This window comes from Octopus bimaculoides, chromosome 20, assembly GCF_046866305.1.
Source record: "Octopus bimaculoides isolate indiv1 chromosome 20, ASM4686630v1, whole genome shotgun sequence".
Classification (NCBI taxonomy): domain Eukaryota; kingdom Metazoa; phylum Mollusca; class Cephalopoda; order Octopoda; family Octopodidae; genus Octopus; species Octopus bimaculoides.
Window position 1 is genome coordinate 4,884,398 of NC_142947.1, and position 27,020 is coordinate 4,911,417.

Sequence of the window (27,020 nt, forward strand, 5' to 3'; positions counted from 1 at the left end):
TTAGATTTATGTTATATGCATATTTTCGAAGAATTATAAACTCATACTATAAACTATTAACAGATGTTGTAAAGATAGATCTGAAGAAAAAATTTTTTTAGAAAAGTATGTCAAGACCGAAAAATTACGGAGAGATTTTCGGGGGAAATCCCAGTCTTTTGTATTTATTTACTTATTCAGTTTCGTAATCTTTGATACTTATAAACATATCCGAAGTAATTACAGGTTTTGGCACACAAGCTAATCCCAGACTCATTTCGTTACAAATGCATATAGTTTATATATATCTATATGTGTGCGTGTTACAATCGCAGTTAGTTGAGTTTCGCGGTCCCGCTTTTCAACACGATCGTGTCGAAAAGCAGGAACACGAAACTCAACACTACCTTTCTCTCTCTGTATATATATATATATACACACACACACACACATATATATATATATATATATATATATATATATATATATATATATATATATATACATACATACATATATATATATATATATATATATATATATATATATATACATACATATATATATATACATACATATATATATATACATACATATATATATATATATATATATATAGCATTTCACATACATATGTTTATAAACATATATATGTGCTTGTATGCGTGTGTCGAGGTAAAAACAGGGCGTCGAGTTGTGTCCCTTTATGTTAAGAAAGTTATCTTAACCATAAAGATTGATAAAATGAATCGTTGAATTGCTATGTTCAACTTAAAATCCCCGTGAAGGCGATGCCCCAACATGCCTGCAGTGCAATGACTGAAACCAATAAAATAATAATAAGAAATATATATATATATATGTGTGTGTGTATATGTGTGTCTGCCCAGACGTGGGTTGGAACTCCTAACCTGCCTCCTTGCAAAGACAGACCACGTGACCTGGCTACGTTACATGTCGAGAACAAAGTGGAAGCCATTTTGTAGCCGCATCTAGAAAGGATACGGAGCGATGGTGTTCTAATTTATTTCTTCTTATTCGTTGCAAACATTATTTAAGGTAAGAGACAAAGCTATGATTGTATTTGGTAATTTTTCCTAAAGCCGATTTAGAATCAATGTGGAATATTGTTTGACGATTAGAATCCTACGATCTGAGCCTAGCTCTCGCGATTTTAAAACTGAGCTGGTAAAAATTTGGTTTAAAATTCGGGCGGTTTCGGATTCTCGTCTAAATATATTCTTTTGAAAATGTCTAGCTATTCTTTTGCGAAATTATTGACTCGATTGCATCGTCAATTAATATGTCCTTTTCGTTGTCGCTCTATTCTTTCGTTTCGACAAGATTTAGCGATGGTCATGTTTGGATGACGACTTGTGTCTACGTATCCAGCTCTACTTGACGAAGCATTCAGAAAAGGTTTCGCTTCCAGCTTCTCCTCTCTCTCTCTCATCTTTTTTTCCTTTCTAATTAATATACCTGCTTTATTTACTAACTAACACATTGTTTATTGTCTCGTCTCACTTCACCTGGAACTGAAATATAATGACTGCAACATTTTTTTTATCTCAAGACTTCATCAACGAACAATTGATTTACACCAGAAACACAGATCGTTTACAATTCGTAAACCGTCACTGACAGCGAATTATAATAATCTGTGCTGGGAGCCTTCAGTTTTAGTCTGTGTGTGTGTATATATATATATATATATATATATATATATATATATATATATATACACACACATATATACACTCACATATACACACACTTAACCGTGGTATGGTAATTTCTATATTCCATCTTTTTGGTACCTGGAGGATCGCACGTAACAAGAAAGTAGCGACGAAGTGAACCAGCAGCTTCTCACGAATATATATATATATATACGCACGTTTGGATATACGAATGGGAACGAATATATATATATATATCAATACATGTAGTTGTAGAATATATTTATACATTTTCATCTTTTGCCGTCTAAAAGATCGGATGTAGAATTTTTTTTTCAATCCGTGATAAAAAAAATCAACAGAGTAAAATGGCTTAATTTTATGTTTTTTTCCCTCATCGTTTACATGTGCTGTCTTCCGTTCTTTTCCATGTTTTTGTAGTGTAGTCTTTTTTTTTTTTAAATTAATTTCGACTTCTAGCACGTGCCATTTATCTGATTCTAATAAATATTAATAATATCCGTCTATTATGTTGTTTATTATATACAACTAATTACTCTCCTGGACCGAATTATTTCTCTTTCCTGTTAAGGTTCTAAAATTCTATCAGTTAAAATCCCGCCCAGATCAACTTTGCTTTTCTCTTTTGAGATCGTTAAATATAGTGCTTGTTTAGCCCCAGGTCATCACTTACTAAGCAGACCTATGATCAGAGGCGTTCAAGCCATGACCATACCGTGTTGTTTAGGTTTAGATTACCTATTGTATCCTTTTAAGAAAATAGAGGGTGATTAAGCTGCCATTTCTACCGGATTAAGTGACCAAGTAGAGACTCCCTGCCAAGCAGTGTGGTCAGTTTATATTCCTATTTTATAGATATATCTTTATATAATGTATTTTAGACGTGAATGGAATTATAATGAACACAAAGCAGCTCTGTATAGAAGCTATAAAATTTTTAAAATATTTGGTTTATGAAACTGTCCATTATTCGTCCTAAATGTTGTGAAATGACATCTAAATATAAGTTTAAGGTTTCCAACAACAAGACTGAAGTGCTGCAGCTACGAGACATTAACACTATTCAAAGAAAGAAAAGAAATTGATATAGCCTGAAATGATTCCAGGTTCAGTTAGACTGCATGGCGGCTTGGACGAAGATTAGACGGAAACTACACGGAATCCCGTCGTCAGAGAGACCGTTTTCTGTTCGTGACTCGAGTGTTTAAATCTCTCATAAGTACCTTTGGCAGAGAGCCCTCTTGTTGCACGCATTCGGCGCCTGGGGTCCTCTCCGAAACAAACTTCCGCCTTCCCTCTCGGAAGATTTCAACACTTATGGGTGGTGGCCATTCCTCTAACCCATTTAAGAATAAATTAATAAATATATGAAAGATAGCAATGTTATTTTCTGAAGTCCTGCACTTAATGTTTTAGCTTCACCGAAAATAGATGTTTCAATGATGGGATGGGAAGAAGGATGACTTCATATTCTAGTGTTTTTTATAAAAATACGAATGTGTTTAAATCGGTTTTTAATTTGAGATATATTTTCGTTAGGTTTGACAAGGATAATTATACAACCTAAGAAAATTTCCTTGGAATGCTTTCTGCATAAGTGTTGTATAGTTAAGTGCAGTCTACCAAACTTAATGTAGGAAACCAAAATCGTGTTTTGATTTTTGTTTTATTTTTCCGAGTTACCCTTTTATTACGTGTGAAAGTGAATTGATTATCTGGGTGGGTATGGTATAGGGATTGCTACTGTGACAAAATGTTGTCTAGCTCCAAATGAGCTTTCACTAAGCAGACGTATAATCAACGATGTTTGGACACTGCTATTTCTAGCAAATAGAGCAACCATGTAGAGGATGGCTCTTCCACACTGACAGTACCCTTGCATCCTCGTCCTTGCCATGGTGTTCTGTCATGAGAAGCATCAGTTTTAACATCCACTTTTCCACGCTTGCATGGATCGGACTGAATTCGTTGAAGCAGATTTTCTATGGCTGGATGCCTTTCCTGCTGCCAACCCAATACCTGTTTCTAAGCAAGGTATTTTCCCACAGCTGGACATGTTTTCACAGAAAACCAGAAATGATTGACTGCTGATATGAGGGTGGTGCTCGCAACTATTGCATACAAACACACACAAACAGAATGATAAGCTAAATTTCTTAGGCTTTACCTTAAGGACCTTACCAACACAAACCTTTTACTGATTTTTTTTTTACAAGGACCTGTTTGTTCTGAGACAGACAGTGGGCCTTGGATTCAGGACAGGGAGAGCTTAAAGAAATCTCGCAAAACATTCGCCTGGTGCCCCATCGACTCTGCCTCTTCAGTGTTCTGTTGTCGTGTCATGGTTGATGAATGACAAATAAGCATCAACGGGATCTACATGAGACGACCGAAGGGGGAAAGGGTTGTGTGTGGTCTGACTGAGATGCAGGAAGGAAGAAGTGAATCTCAGGTCAACCCTAATTACAAGCAGCACCTACTATGATCAAAAACATTCCACCTTCATTCTTGGGACTACATTATCCAGTGTGCCCTTTCCTTATTTATGACTCTAGGGTGTGATTTGAGAGAGATTTGGCTACTATTTTTAGCAGGAAGAGTAACCATATAGAGACTCGTCCTCGTCAGTTCACATTTTTCATTGAAAGGGCTGAGCAGAATCTAAGAGAGAAGGGGTAGGGATCTTTATAGGGGAAGTGATAAATACTGGGTAAGTGAGAAACTATTGATCGTGTGGTCGTGTGTTTCTTGGTTTCCATTGATGAAAAATTAATGGCAGCTTCATTTCATAATTGTAACTGGTGTTTGTTAGAAATATTATCGAATATTGATTTCTATTACTGGCAGATAGCCACAAATTTTTCGAGGGGAGTGCAGTTAGTTAAAATCAACCTGAGTACTTAATTGGTAATTTATGTTCTCAGCAAGACAAAGTCGACCTTGGTGGGATTTGGACTTGTAACATAAAGGGCCACAATTAAATATCACAAGGCATTTTGTCTGATGCTCTGACAGTTCTGCCAACCTGCCTTTACTACCAAGGCCTATATTGTAATGTCTGCATTTGTAGAGATAAAAGATAACCCATCAGCAATCCAGTTACATCGTTATATGTAATGCTTATTTATTTACATGGTTTTGAATTATTCATGCATTTTCTTGTAACTTGGAGATTCCGATGATGTGATTGTTTATTTCTAGAATGACATTGTAGGGTAGGTGTGAGAGACCAGATCTGACTATTCTGAACATAAAATATTTAAGCCAGAAATGCCAGGTTTTAATGCTAAAGAGTTAAATGTCTACTTTGTAAACTTTGGTTTAATAGGATGTGTGTTGTGCCTATTTATTGGTGTTCTGTCCTGTTTAGACAGATTTATGATCAAAGGCCTTCTAGCCATGACCATCCCAGCTTTACATACATAGTTTATCTCTCACTACATTATCTAATATGTTCTTCCTTTTTTTTTAAAAAAAAAACACAGCAGGGAGGTGTGAATCAGAAGTTCTTAAAAAAATTTCTTCTGGGCCTGTGTGGAATTATTGCTATTGTATGGTTGTTGCTGCCATAGATTTGGGCATTGACCAAAATACGTGGGAAGCAAGGCTTGATGGCACACTTATATGTGATGAACCATTCTGAATATTCTAGCACTGGTGTCCTCTGATATTACTTCTTCGGACTGACCGATGCCTTGCAGGTGAATTTAAGGGACAGAGTTCATTATATGTGTGTGTGTTCATTAGACAGTTTTGGAGAGAAATTCTAGATGTTGCACATAATGCTATAGAGGAGAAGACAGACACTTACCTGCCATTGGAATTGTTATAAGATACCTTGTGAGCACTACAGGTGAGCTGTATGGTCACAGTTGTAAGATCCTGGCCAAACAAGGTGACATGATAATGGAGTGATACAATAGATCTATAAAAGCTAAGAAACAGGTTTGGAATGTCTGGAAGGAAGGTAGAAGCAGAGAACGTTATCAAGTAGGCAGAAGAGAATCTTGGTGTCAGGTATACTCAGCTGAGGAAAAGCCGAAAGGAAGAGATTTGAGGTGTTCGGGATTGTAAGACGGTACTGGAGTAAACTGAGATGTCATTGGGGAGGAGTATATCCAGAATGAGGGAGACATACTTGTCTTTAAAGCTGATAAGAAAGGAGCAGAGAAGTGCTGTTATGAGAGAATGCTTGGGCTGAAGAGGGTCAACCACATGCTGACCCAACGGAGGAAACAGCAGGTGAGCTTTTCACAGTGTAACAGAGTGAAGGACTTGAAGGTAATGATAGTTACTGGTCCATAAAGAATAGCCATTGAGTTAATGGTATGAGGCTATGTGAGATATATTCTAGTCACCCGGATAGTTAATCTAGAAATGGAAGGGTGTCGTATGCACTGACCGGTGCAGCAGTATCACTGTGATCTACCACCAGGACAAGGAGATGTCTTAGAGAGAGAAATTATAGCAGCATCAAATTGTTAGACCAGCTATTGAAATCACAGTGCCATTGTACAGTTAGATGAGATGAGACGAGATGCAGCTTGGTTTTATGTTTGCAAGGGATATCATAGATGCTATCTTCTTAGTAAGGCAACTGCAGAAATGCTTAGCTTCAAGTAAACCACTATATGTAGGATTTGTTGAATTGGAGGTCTTTAACAAGGTGCCAAACTTAGTAATCTGGTGGTCACTAACAAAACAAATTGTAGACGAAGGGCAGTACAAGCTGTGTATAAAAAGGTGCAGTAAGTAATGTCAGTCAATGTTGAGTTTAGCCTGAAAGTAGAGGTCTATCAAGGCTCAGACTTCAGCCCTGTCTTGTTCATTATGACCCTACAGGCCATCACAGATGTTTAAGATGAGCTGTCTGTGAAAGCTCCTTTTATAATGTTATTGTCATCAAATTCTTACAGCTCAATCTATAATAGAATTAAAGAAGAAATTACTGATGTGGATGCAGAACCTTAAATTTATAGAAATCCTTGAGGAAAACTTGGCCTAGATTAAGGTGTTAGTAATTAGGAGTCTCTTTAAGACTTCACATGTCTCATGGTTACTGCAGATGAGGAAGTATCTCGCAGTGATGAGGACTGACTGGAACATAGCTTGGTAGGTTGCCTGGGATGTCCCAAGCAGATACCGACAAATGGTGGATGCAGGGACACACTGCAACAGTGGATGCCCTCCTGACCTGACCTGATACACATCCAACCCATAAATATTACGAGATGTTAAATAGAGAATTATGATTATGATAATAAATTCCTGTTTTTTGGGGGGTTTTTTTCCAGATAAACGATGCCTTTGGACACATTCATCTGTGGTCAATGCCAAGGCAACTTCAATGACATTGAACTGTTCATCATTCACAAGAAAGAATGCGCTCCTGAAGCGCCAGTTAATGTCACACCTCAAGCAGTTGAAGTGCCAATAACTTTAAACTCTGATGACTCAATTAAATTCGCCGATGCCTTGCAGTGTACCCCAGGTAAGTTGTTTAATTCTTTATTACAAGAGTTCTGTTGGAATAGGTTGTCTTTATTTCAAGAAATTTTGAAAGTAATGAAGAATTTCGTAAAATAATTTTGTTGTGATTAAGCTGATGTTAGGAACACAACAGAAATTTTGGTGGAAGTTTTTAATTTAGATCATTTTAAAACGAGACATTTTTGTCATAGAACCAGCAAGTGCTCTTAGGCTGGTTGGTATCAAGGAATTTACTCCTGGTTAATCCCGATAAAGATTAGATTATTGTTAAATCCTTTTGTTAACATGTTTCTACTGAAATACATTGACTTTGTTTCAATTAGAAAATAATAAAGAATCTAGTGGAATTATTTTGTCATTACTAATCTAGTATTTGGAACATAGATTAACATGAAATTTTGATGGAATGTTTAAATTTCGGTCACTTTAAAACTGGACGTTTGTATCATAGAAGCAAACATGGGTCAAGAATGTCAAGGAACAATCACAGTTTGATTTAATTAACCAGATGAATGCAGCTCTTGTGAAATAAGCTCCTACTTTTTGGACTTTTTGTCATGTTTGTTAGTTTTTGGTATATTTAGGTTCTGGAAATTCCTGATGAGTGGTTAACTTAATCTGTGGTAGGATCAAACACCACCACCTGGGTGGCCCTTGGGTGGCCTTACTAGGAATTAATATACATTATTTATGTTATTTACATTTGACGGATATTTGTCCTCATCTTGTTTCGGTTGATATACCTTCCAGCCTTCATCAGGTGTCTTGGGGAAATTCTAAGGTATTTTTCAATATTATTATTATTATTATTCAGGTCACTGCCTGGAATCGAACTCAGAATCTTGGTGGGGTTAGTAGCCCGCACTCTTAACCACTACACCATCATCCTTTCGAGGTCGATAAATTAAGTACCAGTTGTGTACTGGGGGAGGGTCGATATAATTGTCTGGCTCCCACCTCCCCCAAAATTTCAAGCCTTGTGCCTAGAGTAGAAAAGAATATTTTACTCTCCTCCGACTTCATACTTGGGTCTCTTCCACCCCCCTTTTTTTTTTATAAATTTCATTTTATTTTTATTTATTTATTTTCCAGTTGAAGAATCTGTAAATGTTGGGTCAGCTGACTTACTGTCTCAAGTGGCTCAGGCAGCCATGGTGACCGGAGAAAACTCATCTGATACGAAAGCTGTTGTCATCATCACCTCTCCACAGGACAGCAACAGCAGTGCAGCAGCGGTCCAGCCGATACTGGACGCCCTCAATCAGTCTGTTAATGTAGAGCAATTACAATCAAAGACACCTCCAACAGTTCAACCTCTTGCCACCACCACTACCAACACCACCCCCATCATTGCCATCACCACTACCACAGCTACAACCACTACCCCCAGCTCAACTGGTGAGTCGGGAGGTTTTCTTCATTTTTATGTTTTCAACTTATTTATTTTTATATATTGTAATAAATTATGTGAACAAGGGAGTATCTGTAAGCCAGTATTGAAGAAATATTACCAGGGCCTTTGTTCAAAGTGAACCGGTTTTCCTGTTTTGTTGCCGATGCTTAAAATCATTGACTGGTCCCTATTGATGAAAGATATACCACATAAATTGCACATCGTATATGCGCATAATGTGCAACCGCTGAGTCACTAGTGGAGCACCTTTATTACTGCATTAATAAAGATGATCTATGTTTATAAATTTATAGGTGCAGGCTTGGCTGTGTGGTAAGAAGTTGGATTCTGGGTTCAGCCCCACTGTGTGGCACCTTGGGCAAGGGTCTTGTATTATAGCCCTGGCTCAGGCCAATCAAGGATTTGTGAATGGGTTTGGTAGATAGAAACCGAAAGTCTGTTGTGTATGTAGGTAGACACATATTTCTCATTCACGCACTACACTGTAAATAACTGAAGATGAGGTATCACACCTCTGCATTTTCGTAATTCATAAAGAGCCAGCTTTGTGGTTAATATCAGTTGAGAAGGAAAATATATGTAAAATAAAGCAGATAAAAATATTTACATTAATGATTCATTTCTAAATGCACCAGCATAAAAAAAATGAGTTTTCCTTCCTTATCAATTAACAATAATCAATTTGGTGAGATTTTTCACAGACCGTAATTAAATTAGACATGTCTGTCCTCTGTCCCTTTTTATATGTCAGCTCTCTGTCCCCTCTTTATACGTCTGCTTTCAGTCACTTTTTTTTAACCTTTTCCAACAAGTTGTAGTGTATCTTAGCAATGTATACAATAAGTTCATCATTGACGTTAGGAAGGGCATCCAGCTGTAGAAACTCTGCCAGATCAGATTGGAGCCTGGTGCAGCCTTCTGGTTCGCCAGTCCTCAGTCAAATCGCCCAACCCATGCCAGCATGGAAAGCGGACGTTAAACGATGATGATGAAATATATGTGTGTGTGTATGTATATATTATAAAATTTCGTCTACCTTTCTATATTTGATGTAGGCCGTCGTCGTGGAAGACCCAGAAAAGGAGAAGAGAAGAATGTTCAAAGAGATGCTGTCCCTAAAGAGCCACAAAGACTGCCAATCCCTGAGAAAGGTAACAAACAATGATTCAATTTATTATTCAATGACTACAATGTGCAATGTGCAGCATAACACCCATGACTTTCAGAAACATTCTTTCACTTTCAGAATTATCAAATCATGGAATAAACTACCTGTGTCTGTTATTAGCTGTCCTGACACTTTATCCTTCAAATATTCCATGTGTGTATATATATATATATATATATATATATATATATAAATATATATATATACACATATACTGGATATAAGTTCAGACGGTTGTCATGCTGATGATGGCTGTTGAGGCAGAAACATGTGCCCACAACTGCCTTCTTACCTCCATACAATAAGCCTGTCCTTTTCCTAAATATCTTGACAATTTTGGGGAAAATTCTTGATTCTTGAAATTATCTCCACTTCTCATGTGGAGCTGGTCTTAATTACTGTTTGGTAATTATGGTACATCCTCTAGGGGCAGAGATAATTTTAATTAACCAAGAATTGATGTTGTATGGCATTTTGATAAACCTGTATTTGTCTGTGCTGTTCAAATGCAAATGTATGTCACTGGCCACTCTCAGTTATTTCTCTTGGCTCATTTTTGTTATATTGAATACAACACATGGCTTCTAGGGTTTCATCATCATCATACATCTGTTGTCCATGCTTACTCACACCTATTTTGTCCTCCAGTTAAAATATTTTCCCATTGGTCCTAAATTTCTCAGGTCATCTAACAGTTTCATTCTCTATGGCATTAAACCGAAGTGGTTTTCCTTTTAAACTAATTTGAAGCTTGTTTTCTTTTATGTATTTCTTCCCCCCCTTTTTTTTTTACCATTAGGTAAAGACGGGAAATACCATTGTGCCCGATGTAAACGAGCGTTCCCCAAAGAGCGTTATTTCATCACACACAAATGCCTCGCTACTTCGGACTATGTTGACATTTCCAAAAAGGATGTTGTCAAAATTGAAGGTCAGTGTATTTTATCTTTCATCTTTTACTTGTTTTAGTTATTGGATCCTGGCCATGCTGGGGCACTACCCTGAAGGATTTAGTCAAACAAATTGACCCCGGCACTTGTTTTTGTACATCTGGTACTTATTCTGTTAGTCTCTTTTGCTGAACCACTACGTTACAGGAATTTAAACAAGCTGACACTGATTGCCAGGTGGGGGTTGAGGGACAAACAAATACACAGATACACATTCATGTGTGTGTGTGGGGGTGGGTGATGTGTTTCAGTTTCTGTTTGCTGAATCCACTCAAAGGCTTTGGATAGCCTAAGGCTATAGTAGAAGACACTTGCCACTGGTGCCGTGCAGTGAGCCTGAACCTGGAGCCATGTAGTTTGGAAGCAAAATTCTTAACCCCACGGCTACGCCTGAACCTGGTTGTTCATTTATATAAAGCAGATCAAAGGAACATCTTTGTGGTTGCTTTGCTGATAAAAACACCCTGAACTGGCTCTTGTGTGGGTGGCACATAAAATACACCATTTTGAGCGTGGCCGTTGCCAGTATCGCCTGACTGGCCTTCGTGCGGGTGACACGTAAAAGCACCTACTACACTCTCGGAGTGGTTGGCGTTAGGAAGGGCATCCAGCTGTAGAAACTCTGCCAGATCAGATTGGAGCCTGGTGTAGCCTTCAGGCTCCACCAGTCCTCAGTCAAATCATCCAACCCATGCCAGCATGGAAGGCGGACGTTAAACGATGATGATGATGAAAAGAGAGACTTCTTGAGAATCAGCATCTTGTTTCTGGTTTCCCTTATTGACTGGTGACCATAAAGTGTAATTTGAGGTGGGTTGGGTTGCTGTTTATATTTTTATTTTTATTTTTTTTAGGTGATGAAAGTGAGGAAGAGACTGAAGTGACTGTCGTAAAAGATGATGAAGAGGATTACAAGCTTCATTTATCAGAAGAGGAGGAAGAAACCAGCAATGTCAACCCTATTTCTACCCAGCAGCCGTGCTCCGTTCAGCCATCTGGGAACTTAGAAGTGGATACTGCTGTGGAAAAAACAAAAGATCACATTCAGGATATTCCTGTATTTAATACAGAGGAGGAGAAAATGGCCTTTGAACAGAGTTTGAATGTAGATCTAAGTGGGGTTGACCACATGTTTCGTGTCCATGTTATTGAACAGGATCTTAATGAGAATGCCCCTTCAGCTCCTCGAACTGGTTCGTTTGGACTCTCACTCTACTCATGCAATACGTGCGATAAGGTTTTCAAGACGCTCTCTCACATGCGACTTCACTGCCTCATCCACACTGACCTGAAACCCTTCAAATGTTCAAAATGCACTTATGCATCCAATTCTAAAGGTAAGTCAATTAAGGTTCTCTCATAATTTGTTATATTGATCTCCAACATGGGTGCTGGACCCAGACAGTTAGGAGAAAGGGTACAATTGATTAAACTAACCCCAGTACACGACCGGTACTTATGCTTATTGTATATACTCCCTGAAGAATGAAATGCAGAGTAGATCCCAATGGGATTTGAACTCGGAGTGTAGTCAGGTGCAATTAAATAACTGCTCTTAGAACAGGCACATCTTAATTTGTCCCAGCATACCTAGTTTAACTGTCCAAGTGTGGTACAAGCAACAGCAGGTAGGAGTGTGAATGACAGCAGAGGGCCAACATCTGGCCCAGATCTCAACCGTCTCGATTACTTTTTATGGGGCATATTTCCACAGTTTGAAGACCTGCATCAAATGTGTGACATGCAAAATCAAAAAGGTGGAGGTTGTGACAGCAGCAAAAAACTTTCGTCCTCGTGTAGAGGCAGTAATTGTCCAAAAGGGTGGCCATATTGAGTGATAAATGTTCTTGTTGTAATAAATGTCTACTACCATTATTTTAGTATTTATAACCATTTTAATGCATAGTAAAAATTGTCTCAATTTATCTGCAAGACCCTGTATATATGATAGGCTTCCACAAAGTGTTTGTCCATCAAGTTCATACCCAAAGCATTGGTTGTCTCAGGGCTATAGCAGAAGACAACTGCCCAACGTGCCACACAGTGTGACTGAACCCCAAGCCTCATAGTTGCAATGCATGCTTCTTAACCACACAGCCATGCTGATATATATACAAACATATAATATGAAATATATTATGATTAATAGTTAAGATGTTTGATTCAGTTTCTGTTAGTGGGGGGGGCAGAGCATCCTTAAACATGTGTGTGTGTCTAAGTGTATTTAAATGTAAATTTTGATTCCTTGTTTCCTTCCAGGCAACTTATACACACACATGCGTAAACATACAGGACAGTTTTACATCTGTTGTAAGTGCTCGTTTAAGACAGTGAACAAAAGTCACCTGTTGGAGCACGAGGCAACACACAGCAACATCCGACATGCATGTGAGATGTGCAAGAAAGACTACAATACCATCAAGTCTTTGGTGAACCACATTCGGAAATATCATAGCAATACTCGCAAAGGTAAAGAATATTTGGCAAAGTTCTTGCAAGGACGCCAAGACCGTGGCACCACAGTGATTCACCAGTGTCACGTGTGCAATCGCAAGTTCAAGAAAAAGATTGATCGAGACAGACATTTGTTTGTGCATGACATTCGTGATATTCCAAGTGTACAGCATTGCGAACTCTGCGATTATTCTGCCAGTCGAAGAATTTACCTTGAGAAGCATTTTTTGAAACATCGTGTCATTTACTGTTGTGTTGTGTGCCAGGACAAGTTCTTGAGCACAGTACGCTTGATGGAACACATAAACAATGTCCATTCTGGTACAGAAGAGAACCTTTTCGAGCAAAGCATCGCAGCATCTCTTTATCTGCCAGAACCTGATGATGCTCTTCCAGACCAGGATAAGGAATTTGATAACCTACCACCAGAACTTTCTGCGGTTGCCATCAACAATGGTAAAGACAGTGACACTGATACAAAATTGTTAAGCACGTCTTCAACTGATGCTAATGTTGAAGAAATTGGTACAGTGGCTTCTGACCCACTTGCCACAAGCACTGGCACCAGTACTGGTTCTGTAGCAACCACTACTGATGTGGAAATGACTGATGTGAAGAACATAGAAGCAGGCAGCTCGACTGTTAAGACTAGTGATGACTTGAAAAAAGAAGAAAGCATGCAGGTTGATGAGAGTGTTGAAGAGAAACCAGCAAAGTGTACACTGAATGCGGCTAGTAATACTGAAGAGGCATCTGCCACTGATGAAAAGCTTGCTGTCAGCTCTTCAGTGAGTACCATGGAAGAAGGAAATACTTCAAGTGTCCAGAAGAAATCTGCTTCGGCTTATTTAGAAGATAAAACAACTGGTACAACCGAGCGGATAAAACTCCCCAACAACAGTTCCGAAACTGGAGAAAACTATGAAAATGGAGAAGATCTTCCTGGCGAAGATGTTGATGCCGATAACAAATCTTCTAAGGCTTCTGACATAATAAAGCGTCTTGGCTATCGTCCACTTTCTCTGGAGATCTTCCAGAAGATGCGACAGACATTTGGTCACGAAGAGTGTGAGTTTTGTGGCCGTCTCTTTTACAATCGTGCCGATTATGATCCACATGTTCGAACCCACACAGGTAAGTCATTTTACTCCTTTATTGATTTAAAACGAATTTAATACAAACCATGAAGGTTAGTGACATATCGGATTGCTTTGTGCAATCATTGGACTGTGACCATGTTAAATCCTTGCTTCAATATGCTCCCATTTCCTAATTTGCCCTGCATTTGGAATGGGTGCCAATATTTCAGTGTAACCAGTGGGAGTCCTGCTGTTAAAATGGAGGTTGGGATGCCAGACTAAGAAATGACATTTAAGTCAAAAAAATCCTTTTAGGCAATGAAGGATGACAGACGGATAATAAATCAAATCCCTAGTGATTAACCCTCTTGTTACTATATTTCTGTTTCTTTCAATTAATTTTAAATATAACAAAGAATTTAGTAAAATAACTTAGTTATCATTCAGCTAGTGTTAGTAATGTAAATTGTGACTAAGGTTTGGTGGAAGATTTTAATTCAGAACTTTTGGAAACAAGACATTTGTACTACAGAGCCAGAGGTGGTTTCAGCCGGGCTGGTATCAAAAGGGTTAATCCCTTAGCATTTAAACTGTACATATCCAAACATGGCCAATGCCAGTACTACCTGACTGGCTCCTGTGCTAGTGACACATAAAAAGCATTCACTACACTCTTGGAGTGGTTGGCGTTAGGAAGGTCATCCAGCTGTAGAAACTCTGCCAGATCAGATTGGGGTCTGGTGCAGCTTCTGGCTCTCCAGACTGCAATCAAACCGTCCAACCCATGCCAGCATAGAAAACGGACGTTAAACGATGATGATGATATCCATCCCAAATATTCCACCTGTTTAATGTTCAAATTGACCAGGTCCAACCTCTCACACCTACCCTACAATGTCATTCTAGAAATAAACAATCACATCATCAGGATCTCCACGCTGCAAGATAATGCATGAATGATTCAAAATGATGTGAATCAATAAGCATTACGATTGACAGGATAATCTGAATGCTAAAGGGATTAACTTGATTCTTCAACACAATTTCTGTAGTTTTTAATGATTATTATAATTTTGTTTTATTTTGCATCAGGTTTTTTCTTTATTTTGTTTCTGTTGAACTTTTGTATCGTTATATCTGGACAATTAAGGTAAGCTCTGTTTTGTTGGCGTCGACTTTTCACACCTTACCTTCTTTCAGGGGACCGACCTTTCCAGTGTGAAGTGTGTGACTATCGAGCCATTACTCGAGATAATCTCAAGCGACACATTGAGCGGGAACACGATAAAGTTACCTTCCCTTGTAAAGAGTGTAAATTTCTGGCAACTAGTCGAACACAGCTTTGGAATCATCAGCTCAAACATCGGGGCGTATCGGGCCTGGAATGTCCAGAGTGTCACGAGAAGTTTGAAAAGTGAGTAGAAATACCGTTAAGATGGCTTAGGAAACCCAATTATCTCCCCTCCTTCTTTTTTTGTTGTTTTTTGTTTCATTTTTCCTCTTGACAGGGCATTCAAAAACTGGTGTGTGGGAAGGATGGGGAGACATATATCCTCAAACCAGAAGCTTGGCCTAAATGCTTGCAACAAAGTAGACCCTACTAGAGATTTCGTGTGTGTGTTGAGCTTTTCTTCAAATGGTAGCTGTTTGGTTGGTGAATGAAAAGGTATTTCTTGTGCTGCATAAAGAAGTAACTGACAACACCTGCAAACAATTAACGGAAGATTTTTATTATTGCACGTAGAGTATTAACTGTGTTGGTCTTTTACAAATACTAACAGCAATAATTAATGTTGTGGGGAGAGATGGAAGAAAACCATGCTGTGCCAAAAGAAGTGACTTATGAGATTTGGTGTGGATGGTCAGTTTGGTCTGTCCAAGAACCTGAGGATGTCTATGCAAATGTCCCTGGCAAGAGTGGAGGTACATTTTGCTCAGCTGCCTTCAACACTCTGCAAAGAGTTTTGATATTAAAAGTGGCTTACCTAGAGTTCAGACAGAAGAGTCTAGAAAATTGCACCGTGCAATGACTTCACACTAATTGGTTGCTTGATAGACCAATCATATGAAGCTGCTTGGGTACCTAGCAGTTTGGTTTCAAATCTCTGCTACAAAGGTGCCAGGTGGAGGTGTTAATCTAGATGATAGATTAACTAAACTGGCCATAGTGGAATTTGAACTCAGGATGTTATAAGCTGGAGCAAATAATGTAACATGTTATCTAGTCGGGTGTTCTTTTAGTTGCACCAATCCATTGCCCTGGCTGGGTATTTTTATCAATAAACCCAAAAAAGCTGAAAAGGCACGATTTGAACCCAGAAAACTGAAACAAATATTGCTGACATTCTATTGTGAGGCATTCTATCTGATGTTCTAATGATTCAGGTAATTTACTGCCTGCCCTGGATAAAATTTGAAATAGTTTTCCTTTCGTCACAGGTGCTTTAGGAAAAATATTTTCGAATTTATTTATTTAAAATACAATCTAGAATGTCATTTAGGTGCTCAGAGACTGTTTGTATAAAAAGCAAAAATACATAAATTACCTTTAACATTTGAAAAATTCAGAAAACAAAAATATAATCAGGATAACTCAGCAGGTTACATGCAACAAATGGAATACATGTGGAAGTGTTCTGTTTTTTCTAATTGTTTTCCAGTAAACTATGCTCAGCTATCATTTTTTTTTTTTTTTTTTTCTGAATTGTTTCCAAACTATGAAGATGATTTACGGACACTCTTAACATGTATATATGTGCGGTTGCATGTGTGTTTATTGAAGGAAATAGCAGATATTATAGGTGTGCTATATTAAAGCTTATAATTATCTTATTTTTCTTTCTTTTCTTAAAGTTTGAAAAGACTACGCAATCATATTCTTATAAAGCACCCAAAGATGACCAAAGATGAAGTTCAGCGAATAACTGGACTTGGTCACCGAATTCAAAGGAAAATGGGTAATATTATCTGTCAGTTTTTTCTTTTCTACTCTTTTTATTTTTATGTTGTTATAATAATTGTGGTAGTAATTGTCATCATCATCATCATCATCGTTTAACGTCCGCTTTCCATGCTGGCATGGGTTGGGCAGTTTGATTGAGAACTGGTGAGCCAGAAGGCTGCACCAGGCTCCAATCTGATCTGGTAAGGTTTCTACAGCTGGATGCCCTTCCTAATGCCAACCACTCTGAGAGTGTAGTAGGTGCTTTTATGTGACACCAGCACGAGGGCCAGTCACACAGTACTGGCAACGGCCATGCTCAAAAGGTGTTTTTTACGTGCTACCTGCACGGGAGCCAGTCCGGTGGCACAGGCAACGATCATGCTCGAATGGTTTTTTTTCACATGCCACTGGCACGGGAGCCAATCCGTGGCTCTGGCAATGATCACACTTGGATGTGCTTTTAACGTTCCTGTATCTGCATGACTGGCCCAAACAGCATACCTTGCTGACTGTCACTCCTTGCTGTGTCTGTCCACTATTTATCAGTAGTGGAACAGCCCACTTGGGTGTCCGCCACAGCATAATGTCTTTAGGAAACCTCATCTTTGAAAGGGTAAATAAACTCTACTCTCTCTATTGAGTACTTTTTATCCAATTTGTCTACCCAAACCCATGGGAGTTAACATACATATATATGTATGCATGTGCATACATACATAAATGTGTACATACATGCACACATATATAAACACATGTAATATTAATAAATACATCTGCACACACCCATACATACACACACATATATATATATATATATATATATATATATATATATATATATATATATATATATATTGCATGTAATGTCCATGTAACCATTGTTTAGAATTGTACATTTGAAAATTATTAACCAATAATGTAAATGCTGCAACATTCTTTTGTAGGTCGTCGTTCTTATAAATGTCCATACTGTGAACGAGTATTTATTCGGGCCAACTCTGAGCTGAGAAAACATATTTGGATACACGAGGGCATTAAACCTTTCCGATGTCCTCTCTGTCCCCACGCCTGTCGCAGTAAGAATAACTTGCAAGCACACATGTTACGGCATTCTAACGAGAAACCATTCATGTGCAACGACTGTGGCAAGGCCTATAAATCAAAGACTGCCTTGAGGTGGCATGTCCGTTCCCACAAAGACGGAAAACTGTTCAAGTGTGACAAGTGAGTATTGGTTAGTTTTTATGGCTCTAAGGCCCACAAGCATGGCTGTGTGGTCAAGAAGCTTACTTCTTAACCGTGTGGCTTCAGGTTCACTTCCACTGCAGAGCACCTTGAGCAAGGGTCTTCTACTATATAATTCAGAAGTGACCAAAGCCTTTTGAGTGGTGGATTTGATAGACAACTGTTTCCAGGCAAAGTAACAGTTCACTATGGAAGACGGGAAATGAACAGCAATGCTTGGACAATGGTGATGATCATTTACAATCGTTATATGATGTCAAGACAGGGGTACACCCACACGCCTAGACATATACAATAAGCTTCATTCAGTTTCTGTCTACAAATCTATTCAAAAGGCTTTGGTAGAACATATTTATGCAAGGTGCCATGCAACGTGATTGAACACAGGACCATGTGGTTGGGAAGTTAGCTTGTTTACTATATTGCCATGCCTGTACCATATATATATATATATATATATATATATATATATATATATATATAGGTGCAACTGTTAATCCAGACATGTTTTCTGTCTCTCTCTCATCTGTTTTCTCTCCTGATTCCTTTCTGAAGAAGAGCATAGGCTCAAAGCATTCAAAGACTTCTTCCATTTTTCATGAGTGTGAAATTAATACTTCTTTGTTGTTCCCTCACCTATTTCTGGCTTTTGCTTTTTTTACCATTTTGAACCATATACGAAGGAGTGCGGAAAAGTTCATGAGTATCATGAAAGGCCTTGTTGGAGGCCTAACCTTCCAAGTTCTTTTAGAGGGCTTAGAAAAACTGAAGGACCACTGCAATAAGTGTGTGAAGCTGTGGAGAGTATGTTGAATAAAATCGTAATTAACTGATCGTCCTGTATTTTCTTTTACCCAAAGCCAGGAACATTTCAGCACCCCACTTGTGTATATATATATGTATATGTGTGTGTGTATATATATATATATATATATATTTTTTTTTTTTCACCAGGTGCCCTTATGAAGCAACACAAAGGAGTCACTTGAAACGCCACATGGAAACTCATGACATAGTGAAGCGGTTTGTGTGCCACCATTGTGATTATTCAGCTAATACCCTGGGCTACATGAAGGTCCACTACACACGCAACCATAAAGGGATGCAGTACACAAGCAGTAACAGCCCAGTTGAGAAACCAAACAGTTCCTCTGATTCTCGTGTTTACCGATGCCTCAGCTGCGATTATCTGTTTGGCAATCTGTCCGACTTGAAGCGGCATCTAAAAGTCAGACACCACGTCCAAGTGCAAGACATTCAAACATTGGAGAATATAACAGCTTCTGAACTTGTGAGTTCTGTTCGGGTTGCTTTTGACAAATCTACTGCCTTTTTTTCCTTTGTGTGTGTGTGCATGCGTGCGTACATGCTGGATTTTGTGTAATGAATAAAGAGAAGCAACCCTATTGCAATGCAAGTGTGTGTGTGTAAATGTGTGAGTGTGTTTTATATATATATATATATATATATATATAATTGGTCTGTGTGTGTGTGTATATATATTCATTTGATAATGAGGAATCGTAATGTTCCAAGTTCAAATTCTAGAGATCAACTTGGATTTTCATCCTTAAAATGTTCATAGAATATGTGTCAATGTAATTGATTAGACCCTTATTATTATTATTATTATCATCATCATCATCATTTAGTGTCCATTTTCCATGCTGGCATGGATCAGATGGTTTGACTGGAACTGGTATACCAGAGAGCTGTCCCAGGCTCTACTTTGATTTTAGCTTGGTTTCTACGCCTGGATGCCCTTCCTAGCACCAATAATTTACTATCCAGGCTCCATTATCTGTTCTGGCACAGTTTCTATGGCTGGATGCCTTTCCTAACACCAGTCATTTTATACTGAGGGATTTTCATGTGGCACCATCACCAGTGCTTTTTACATGGCACCAGCACCAACAGGGTCACTGAGTCATTTGCAAGACAAAAGCCCTGCAGTTATGAGGAGGCAGTAGCAATGAGGGTGGGGTGGATTTGATGAGAGATTAAAGGAATGGAGGGAGAGGGGTAGGTGTCCTCACAAAATCATTTACTTTGCCATTTTCTCAATTTTTTTTTTTCTTGTTTCTCTTCAGGTTTTCCAAGTTAGTGATGAACCCCCTCTATATTCTGAGGAAACAAATTCAGGTAAAAATTCAGTTATAACTTCTTTATTAATTAAACATCTAAATGAGGAAGATGAACTGCTGTTAATAAAATCAAAACTAATTTTTTGATCTCTGAAGATGAAATTTTTCTTCTTTTTACAGTATTCATGTCATCTCTGTTACATTTGGGTTGGTTTGATCTCCTGTTGTAAGCAGGTGCATGTCTTTATTACAAAAAAAATTAAAAACTACACCCCCTGTTTTTTGTACAGGGTAAGTCTTCAGTATGTGGTATAATTGGAGTCTTTGTTCAATGAAAACAGACGTGTAAAAACTGTGATTAGCAGACTCTATCTTGATTGTTTCTTGTTAATTAATGTTTTAATTGTGCTTCTTTTGTTATAGTTTCCATTAATGGCAATTAATTGGGGGTTTGTTTTTGTTTTTTTAGTTCCGGCCCCTCAAGAGTTAGATGAGAAAACTGCTTCAGCTGTGAACATTCTACAACACATCATTGACATGTCGCAACAGGTAAACACTTTCCTGGTTGACTACACTCAACCACTCTCTCTCTCTCTCTCTCACACACACATGTCCATACATACGCATATATGCACAGACATGCACTAACACAAAAATACTTCATTGCACGTGCACGCACACAAGAAAATAGTCATTAATGTGTGTGTGTGTGTTTATTTGTATGTTTGTTTACATTTGCACCTGTCTGAAAATTTCTGAGTTACAAGCAGTGAAATTGTTGTCATTGTGAATAAATTGTCTGCTGGAAGAAATGTGAAATAAGAGATCCTCAACAGGAAAGACAAGACAGGTATTTGCGTAATGATGTCAAAAAATGAAAAGAATGTAATGATACGTGAATGGCAAAGTTATGCATGGGATTGTCTGAGTAGAAAACGAACCTGATGTGATCATGTTTACATTCCCAGTGAATGTAGCTCTATATTTTTGAAGTAGTGGATTATATAATGTCCTTTAAATGTAAAACAGGGAAGGGTCAGTAACAGGAAGAGCATCAAGCCGTAAAAATAACACTTGATGTAAATATCTGTCCAATTTATGTCATCATAGTAAAACTGATATGGAACGACATTTTTATCTCCCAACTTGATCACAGGGTAAACCTGATAGTCTGAGATAGACTTTCACAAAATTCGGGCTTATTATTTGACGCACCAGCTGTAATGAATATACGATGACCTTCTTTGTTTCTGCTTGGTGCTGTGCTATCTATTTCAAATATTACAGGTGTGGCCATAGCTGTGCAATTAAGAAGGTTGCTTCCCCAACCAAATAATTTCAGGGTTTCAGCTTCAAGGTGGGCAGCACTTTGGGGAAATATTTTCTGCAGAACCTGAAGGAGCTGATCTAAAGTCTGTAAGTGGATCTGATTGAGGGAAACTAAAAGAAATCCATTGCACAAATATATATATCAATATATTTGTGTGTGTCTTTGTTTTGAGATCATGCACTGGTTGTGAACAAATGTCATACTAGCAGTGTCATTCATTTGCAGTCTTCCTTGAAATTGGATCCAGCCATTTTGTTGTTTGTGTCCAAAGGGACATAGGGAAATATTACCATACATGGAAACAGATGTTGGTTAACAACAGGAAAGGCATCCAGCTATACAAAATCTGCTTCTATGAACTTCACTGGATTCTTGGCAACACAGAAATTCTATTGTCTCTTTTGGCATAGAAACCATGCCAAAAGAGACAATAGAAGCTGGTACTCTTCTCCAGCTTGCTAGTTCTTGTCAAACCATCCAACCTATGCCAGCATAGAAAATGGACATTAAATGACGATGATGATATATAATAGGCTTCTTTCAGTTTCCATCTACCAAATCCACATCAACAGCTGTCTTCCATCAATTTCCTTTGCTATCTTCCACCAACTCTGTAGGTTCTGATGTTCCATATTTTTTTTTTTTTTCCAGGGAGCTTTTGGTCAGCAGCAAATAACAGTGCAGTCAGAGAATGGTCAAATGGTTACGGTCAATCCTGACACTATCATTGTCCAAGAAGAAGGCCAGGAAGTACTTGTGTCGGATGCAAACCAGGAACTTGCTGGAAACCAGTTTGTGATTCAGTATGTGACCCCTCAAGAGACGTCCCAGATAGCTGCTGGGGAAACCACGCTGGATGTGCAGAGTGCGGAGTTGCAAGACATCACTACCGGTACTGAAGTACTTCAAGAGATTGTGCAAAGTTAACAATTCACCGAGAAATCTGTGACACAAAACTTTATAAACATATTAGTATTATTATCAATATTATTATTATCATCATCATCATCATCATCATTATTATTATTATTATTATTATTATTATTAAGGCAACGAGCTAGCAGAATTGTTAGCATGCTGGGCAAGATGCTTAGCAGCATTTCGTCCACCTCTATATTCTAAGTTCAAATTCTGCCAAGGTCAGCCTTGCCTTTCATCCTTTTGGAGTTGACAAAATAAGGACCAGTTGAGCACTGGGATCGATGTAATTGATTTACTCCCTTCCTCGAAATGGCTGGCCCCTTATGCCAACATTTCAAACCATTATTATTATTATTATTTATGATTAAATAACAGTAGTTTATATATATATATATATATATATATATATATATATATATATATATGTATATGTATAATCTTGCTTGTAAATAAACAAGTTTGAAAAAGGGATATGTACATATAAATACATATGTGTGTATATAAGCAAAATTGTAAAGGACTTGTAGACATATAGATGGATATATTTCTGTATGTGTGTGTGCATATATATAGATATATATATATTATATCAAGATTGAAAAGGAGATGCCTACACATAAATGTATTTGTATATGTGTGCGTGTGTGTGTGTGTGCATATATAAATTACATGTGTGTATATGTCTATATAAAGTTCTTGATGGCTGTATATGGTCTATATGTTATATATGTGTGTTTATATTTTGTATGTATACACGCGTGTGTGTATACGTGTATATAACAGTACAAACTAAGATGTTGATATTGCAATTTATACATGTGTTATGTGTCTGTGTGTATAGAGTGTATATTTTTATGTTCACTGTCTCTCTTTGACACTTATATTTACTTCTAATGAACTTCTTAATTTAAAAAGCAAAACAATCTAAAGAAATAAAGAAAGCTATTGATTAATTTGAAACATTCTGTTCCTCTCCTACACAAATCTCTTTTCTACTGTTTGGAATGTCTTGTGTCTTCACAGCAATTTGGTCGCTCATCTTTTTCATTCTGCTATGTGTGTATGTGCATGTAGATGCATAATTTATGTGAGTTTGTATGTGTATTCTAGTGTACCTTCAGGAAACCTGCCAGTCACCTGGTCACCTACCGTTCTGGTAGACACACTAGCTAAATTGACTACATCCTCGCTAGAAAAAGGGAAAGATGGCTGCTTTTGCCCAGAGGATGACCAGCATGGAGGAGAAGGGGTCTGGAAGCTTAAAGATCCTGTGAATGGACAGAGATTTAGAGACATATTACTCGAAGCCTTTCATGAAATAGAGGGAGATATAGCTTCACACAATGTAGAAGACAACTGGAGGTTTCTACGGGACAACCTGCTGAGGGCCACTGATCAGATCTGTGGATGGTGCAAAGTGCCCTCTCAACCCAAAATAACGTGGTGGTGGAACAATGCTGCTGACAGAGCTATTAGAGAAAAGAAACGGGCTTGGAAGGACTGGAAGACCAGTGGTAGCAAGAAATTGTATCAGACTGCCAGAAGGGAAGCTAGGTGATAGGTTTATATAGCTAGAGGGGAAGCAGAAAAAATTTGCCAATGTTCTGCACCATGAGGACCAAAGACTTGAGGTATTTCGTGTTGCAAGACAGTGTGTGAAAGAGAATCGTGATGTCGTAGGAGAGAAATGTGTCCGCATGGATGCTGGTTCACTTGCACTAAACGAGGCTGCCAAGAGAGAGGTTTGGAGACGCCACTATGAAAGATTGCTCAATAAAGAAAATGAATGGGAGAAAGAGAGTCTGCTGATGTTGACCCAACAGAGGGACCAGCTATCCGAGTTGACAGTACCATGGTAGATAAAGCAATTAAGAGTGTGAAGACAGGGAAAGCCCCTGGCCCATCAGGCATCACTGCAGAGATGCTCAAAATATCTGGCAGTGTCGGCTATAGCCTAGTCACCCATATAGTTAACAAGGTGATACACAAAGGAGTCATACCCAATGACTGTTGTAGCAGCACCATAGTCAACTGCTACAAAGGTAACGGTGACGCTTTAGATACAAATAATTACAGAGGTATCAAGTTGTTGGATCAGGTAATGAAGGTCATGGAGAGGGTCATAGCCCAACTAATTAGGGAGACATTTTTTTAATGTGATTTCTGATTGTGGAATTGTGACGGGAATGTTGAGGTTGAGCTTCAAAAGGAATAAAAACTTAAATATAAATAGAGAAATTTTATGAACCGAGGTAACTTGCCACTGGTCTCAAAAATTGTTTTGAAACATGGCATTCTTTAGATGATATTGAAAATGCCAATTCTATTTACAATGACATCAGAAATGAACATGAAATTACAGCAGAAACTAATATTATGAAAGTAGAAAGAAAAAGCGCAACCATATTCCATGTTGAAAGAAAAGAGAAGAACTGAAAGAAGCATATGTAAAAATAAATGTCCAAAAGTTAGCAAAGCAACATTGGAAAATGCAAAACAACTGGATGCAACCTAAAAACAGGAACCTTTAAGATTATTTTCAGATTTAAAAAAAATAACAAAAAAAAACTAATCTAAAATGCTTCAAAGAACCAAAAACTTTCTTACGTATAGACAGCTGTGACTGAAATAACAGGGAACCAAAAAAAACATTCCAAAAGACCAAATTAAAAACTGGAACCTTGCTGGACAGTTCCCAAACATCATTAATGGAGTAAAAGAAACCTTTAACTTTAGATACAAAAGACTTTACTAAAGAATTGTATGAAGTCCTTTTTCAAATGGCAAGGCACCAATGCAATGATGGAAACACAACCATTCTTGGATCCATTACTTGAAGTATGTAATAAAAGACTTCATTCCAAGACAAAGCTGATATTTGGGTGTAAAATTGTCCAGTACCAAATTCCAAAGAAAGGAAATCTTGGATATGCCAAACCAATACAGAGGAATTATCTTATCAGTTATTGCTTTTAAGAATACACTTGTCCCTGTGTAGAACTATTACTAAGAACCAACCAAAATAGTCTTCATCCAAGATCAGTATTATCACAAATTCCTGCATTTTAATGGCTTTTTGAAAATATTCAAGATCAGAACTTTGACTTTCTCCACTGAGTCAACCTGGTACAGATTCTCAGAATGTATTGTATTCCAGACATAAAGATGCATTCAACAATCTCTACAAAGACATCATTGCTCAGGTTATTATCATTTTATCACTTTGTCATACGACAGATTTCCTTGAGATCCTGGTGGGAGTGCTACAAGGGGACATTCTTGCACCTTTCCTGTTCATTATAGATACATAAATCTTAATCTCCCGACTACCCATATAGAAATCTCCATAAAGTGGTTGGCATTAGCAAGGACATCCAACTGTAGAAACTATGCCAGAACAGGCAGCAGAGCTTGGTGCAGCCCTGTGACCTGCCTGCTCCTGTCAAATTGTCCAACCCATGCTAGCATGGAAAACGGGCGTTAAATGATGATGGTGTATAGTGTCAAATCCACGCAAGCATGGAAAAGTAAAATAGACGCAAAAAAATATTGAAATCACGCAAACACACACACGCATGCAAAACATTTAGCTTTTATGTTAGTATGCATACTCTTTACTTGTTTGCCTACCCACCTAATAAGTTTCACACGTTCTTCATTGCCAAACACAAGGGCTATTTTCTAAAGCTAAAGAATTTACGGCTTAGGAATGGTAAGTTATTAAAAGCCTACATTCTAATGAAGGCCATTTCTTTTGTTAAATGCTGCTTTACTACTAAATATGTCACATCATAGAGACATCACCCACTTATAAGGAGAATGCTTGTGATTTGGGGGTGAGGTCGGTCATGCACTTCTCATGGCTTTTGCTAAACCTAGCCTCTTCTCAGGGTTGTTTGTACGTGTGTGTATGTTTTACCCCCACACCGCTTGGTAACCGGTGTAGGTTTGTTTACGTCCCCGCAACTTAGCAGTTCTGCAAAAAAAAAAAAACATGCTGTAAAAAAAATAAGCACTGGTGTCAACTCATTCGATTAAACTCTTCAGAGCGATGCCCCATCATGACTGCACTCCAATGACTGGGACAAGTAAAAGAAAAAAAAAACAGAAATATTTCTCAGAAGTATGTGTATATATATATATATATATATATATATGCATTTCTGTGCGCGCGCGCGCGTATATAAAGTGTCACCCATAGATAAACTTACGCATGTATAAATACCTAACGTTCGCGTGCGATTGGTCGTTGGCACACGTTT

General features: G+C 38.0%; 1 protein-coding gene across 1 annotated transcript; it reads left to right on the plus strand.

Moving 5' to 3' along the window:
- Positions 1-901: 901 nt before the first annotated feature.
- Positions 902-23,718, plus strand: LOC106877557 (uncharacterized). The gene is made up of 14 exons (XM_014926491.3): positions 902-1,038; positions 6,974-7,170; positions 8,262-8,567; positions 9,639-9,734; positions 10,551-10,682; positions 11,556-12,038; positions 12,961-14,289; positions 15,435-15,648; positions 17,088-17,191; positions 18,123-18,402; positions 19,378-19,714; positions 20,514-20,565; positions 20,977-21,056; positions 22,489-23,718. Exons 2-14 carry the CDS (start codon positions 6,981-6,983, stop codon positions 22,762-22,764), a joined length of 3,879 nt encoding a protein of 1,292 aa, XP_014781977.1. The 5' UTR covers positions 902-1,038; positions 6,974-6,980; the 3' UTR covers positions 22,765-23,718.
- The last annotated feature ends 3,302 nt before the right edge of the window (positions 23,719-27,020 follow it).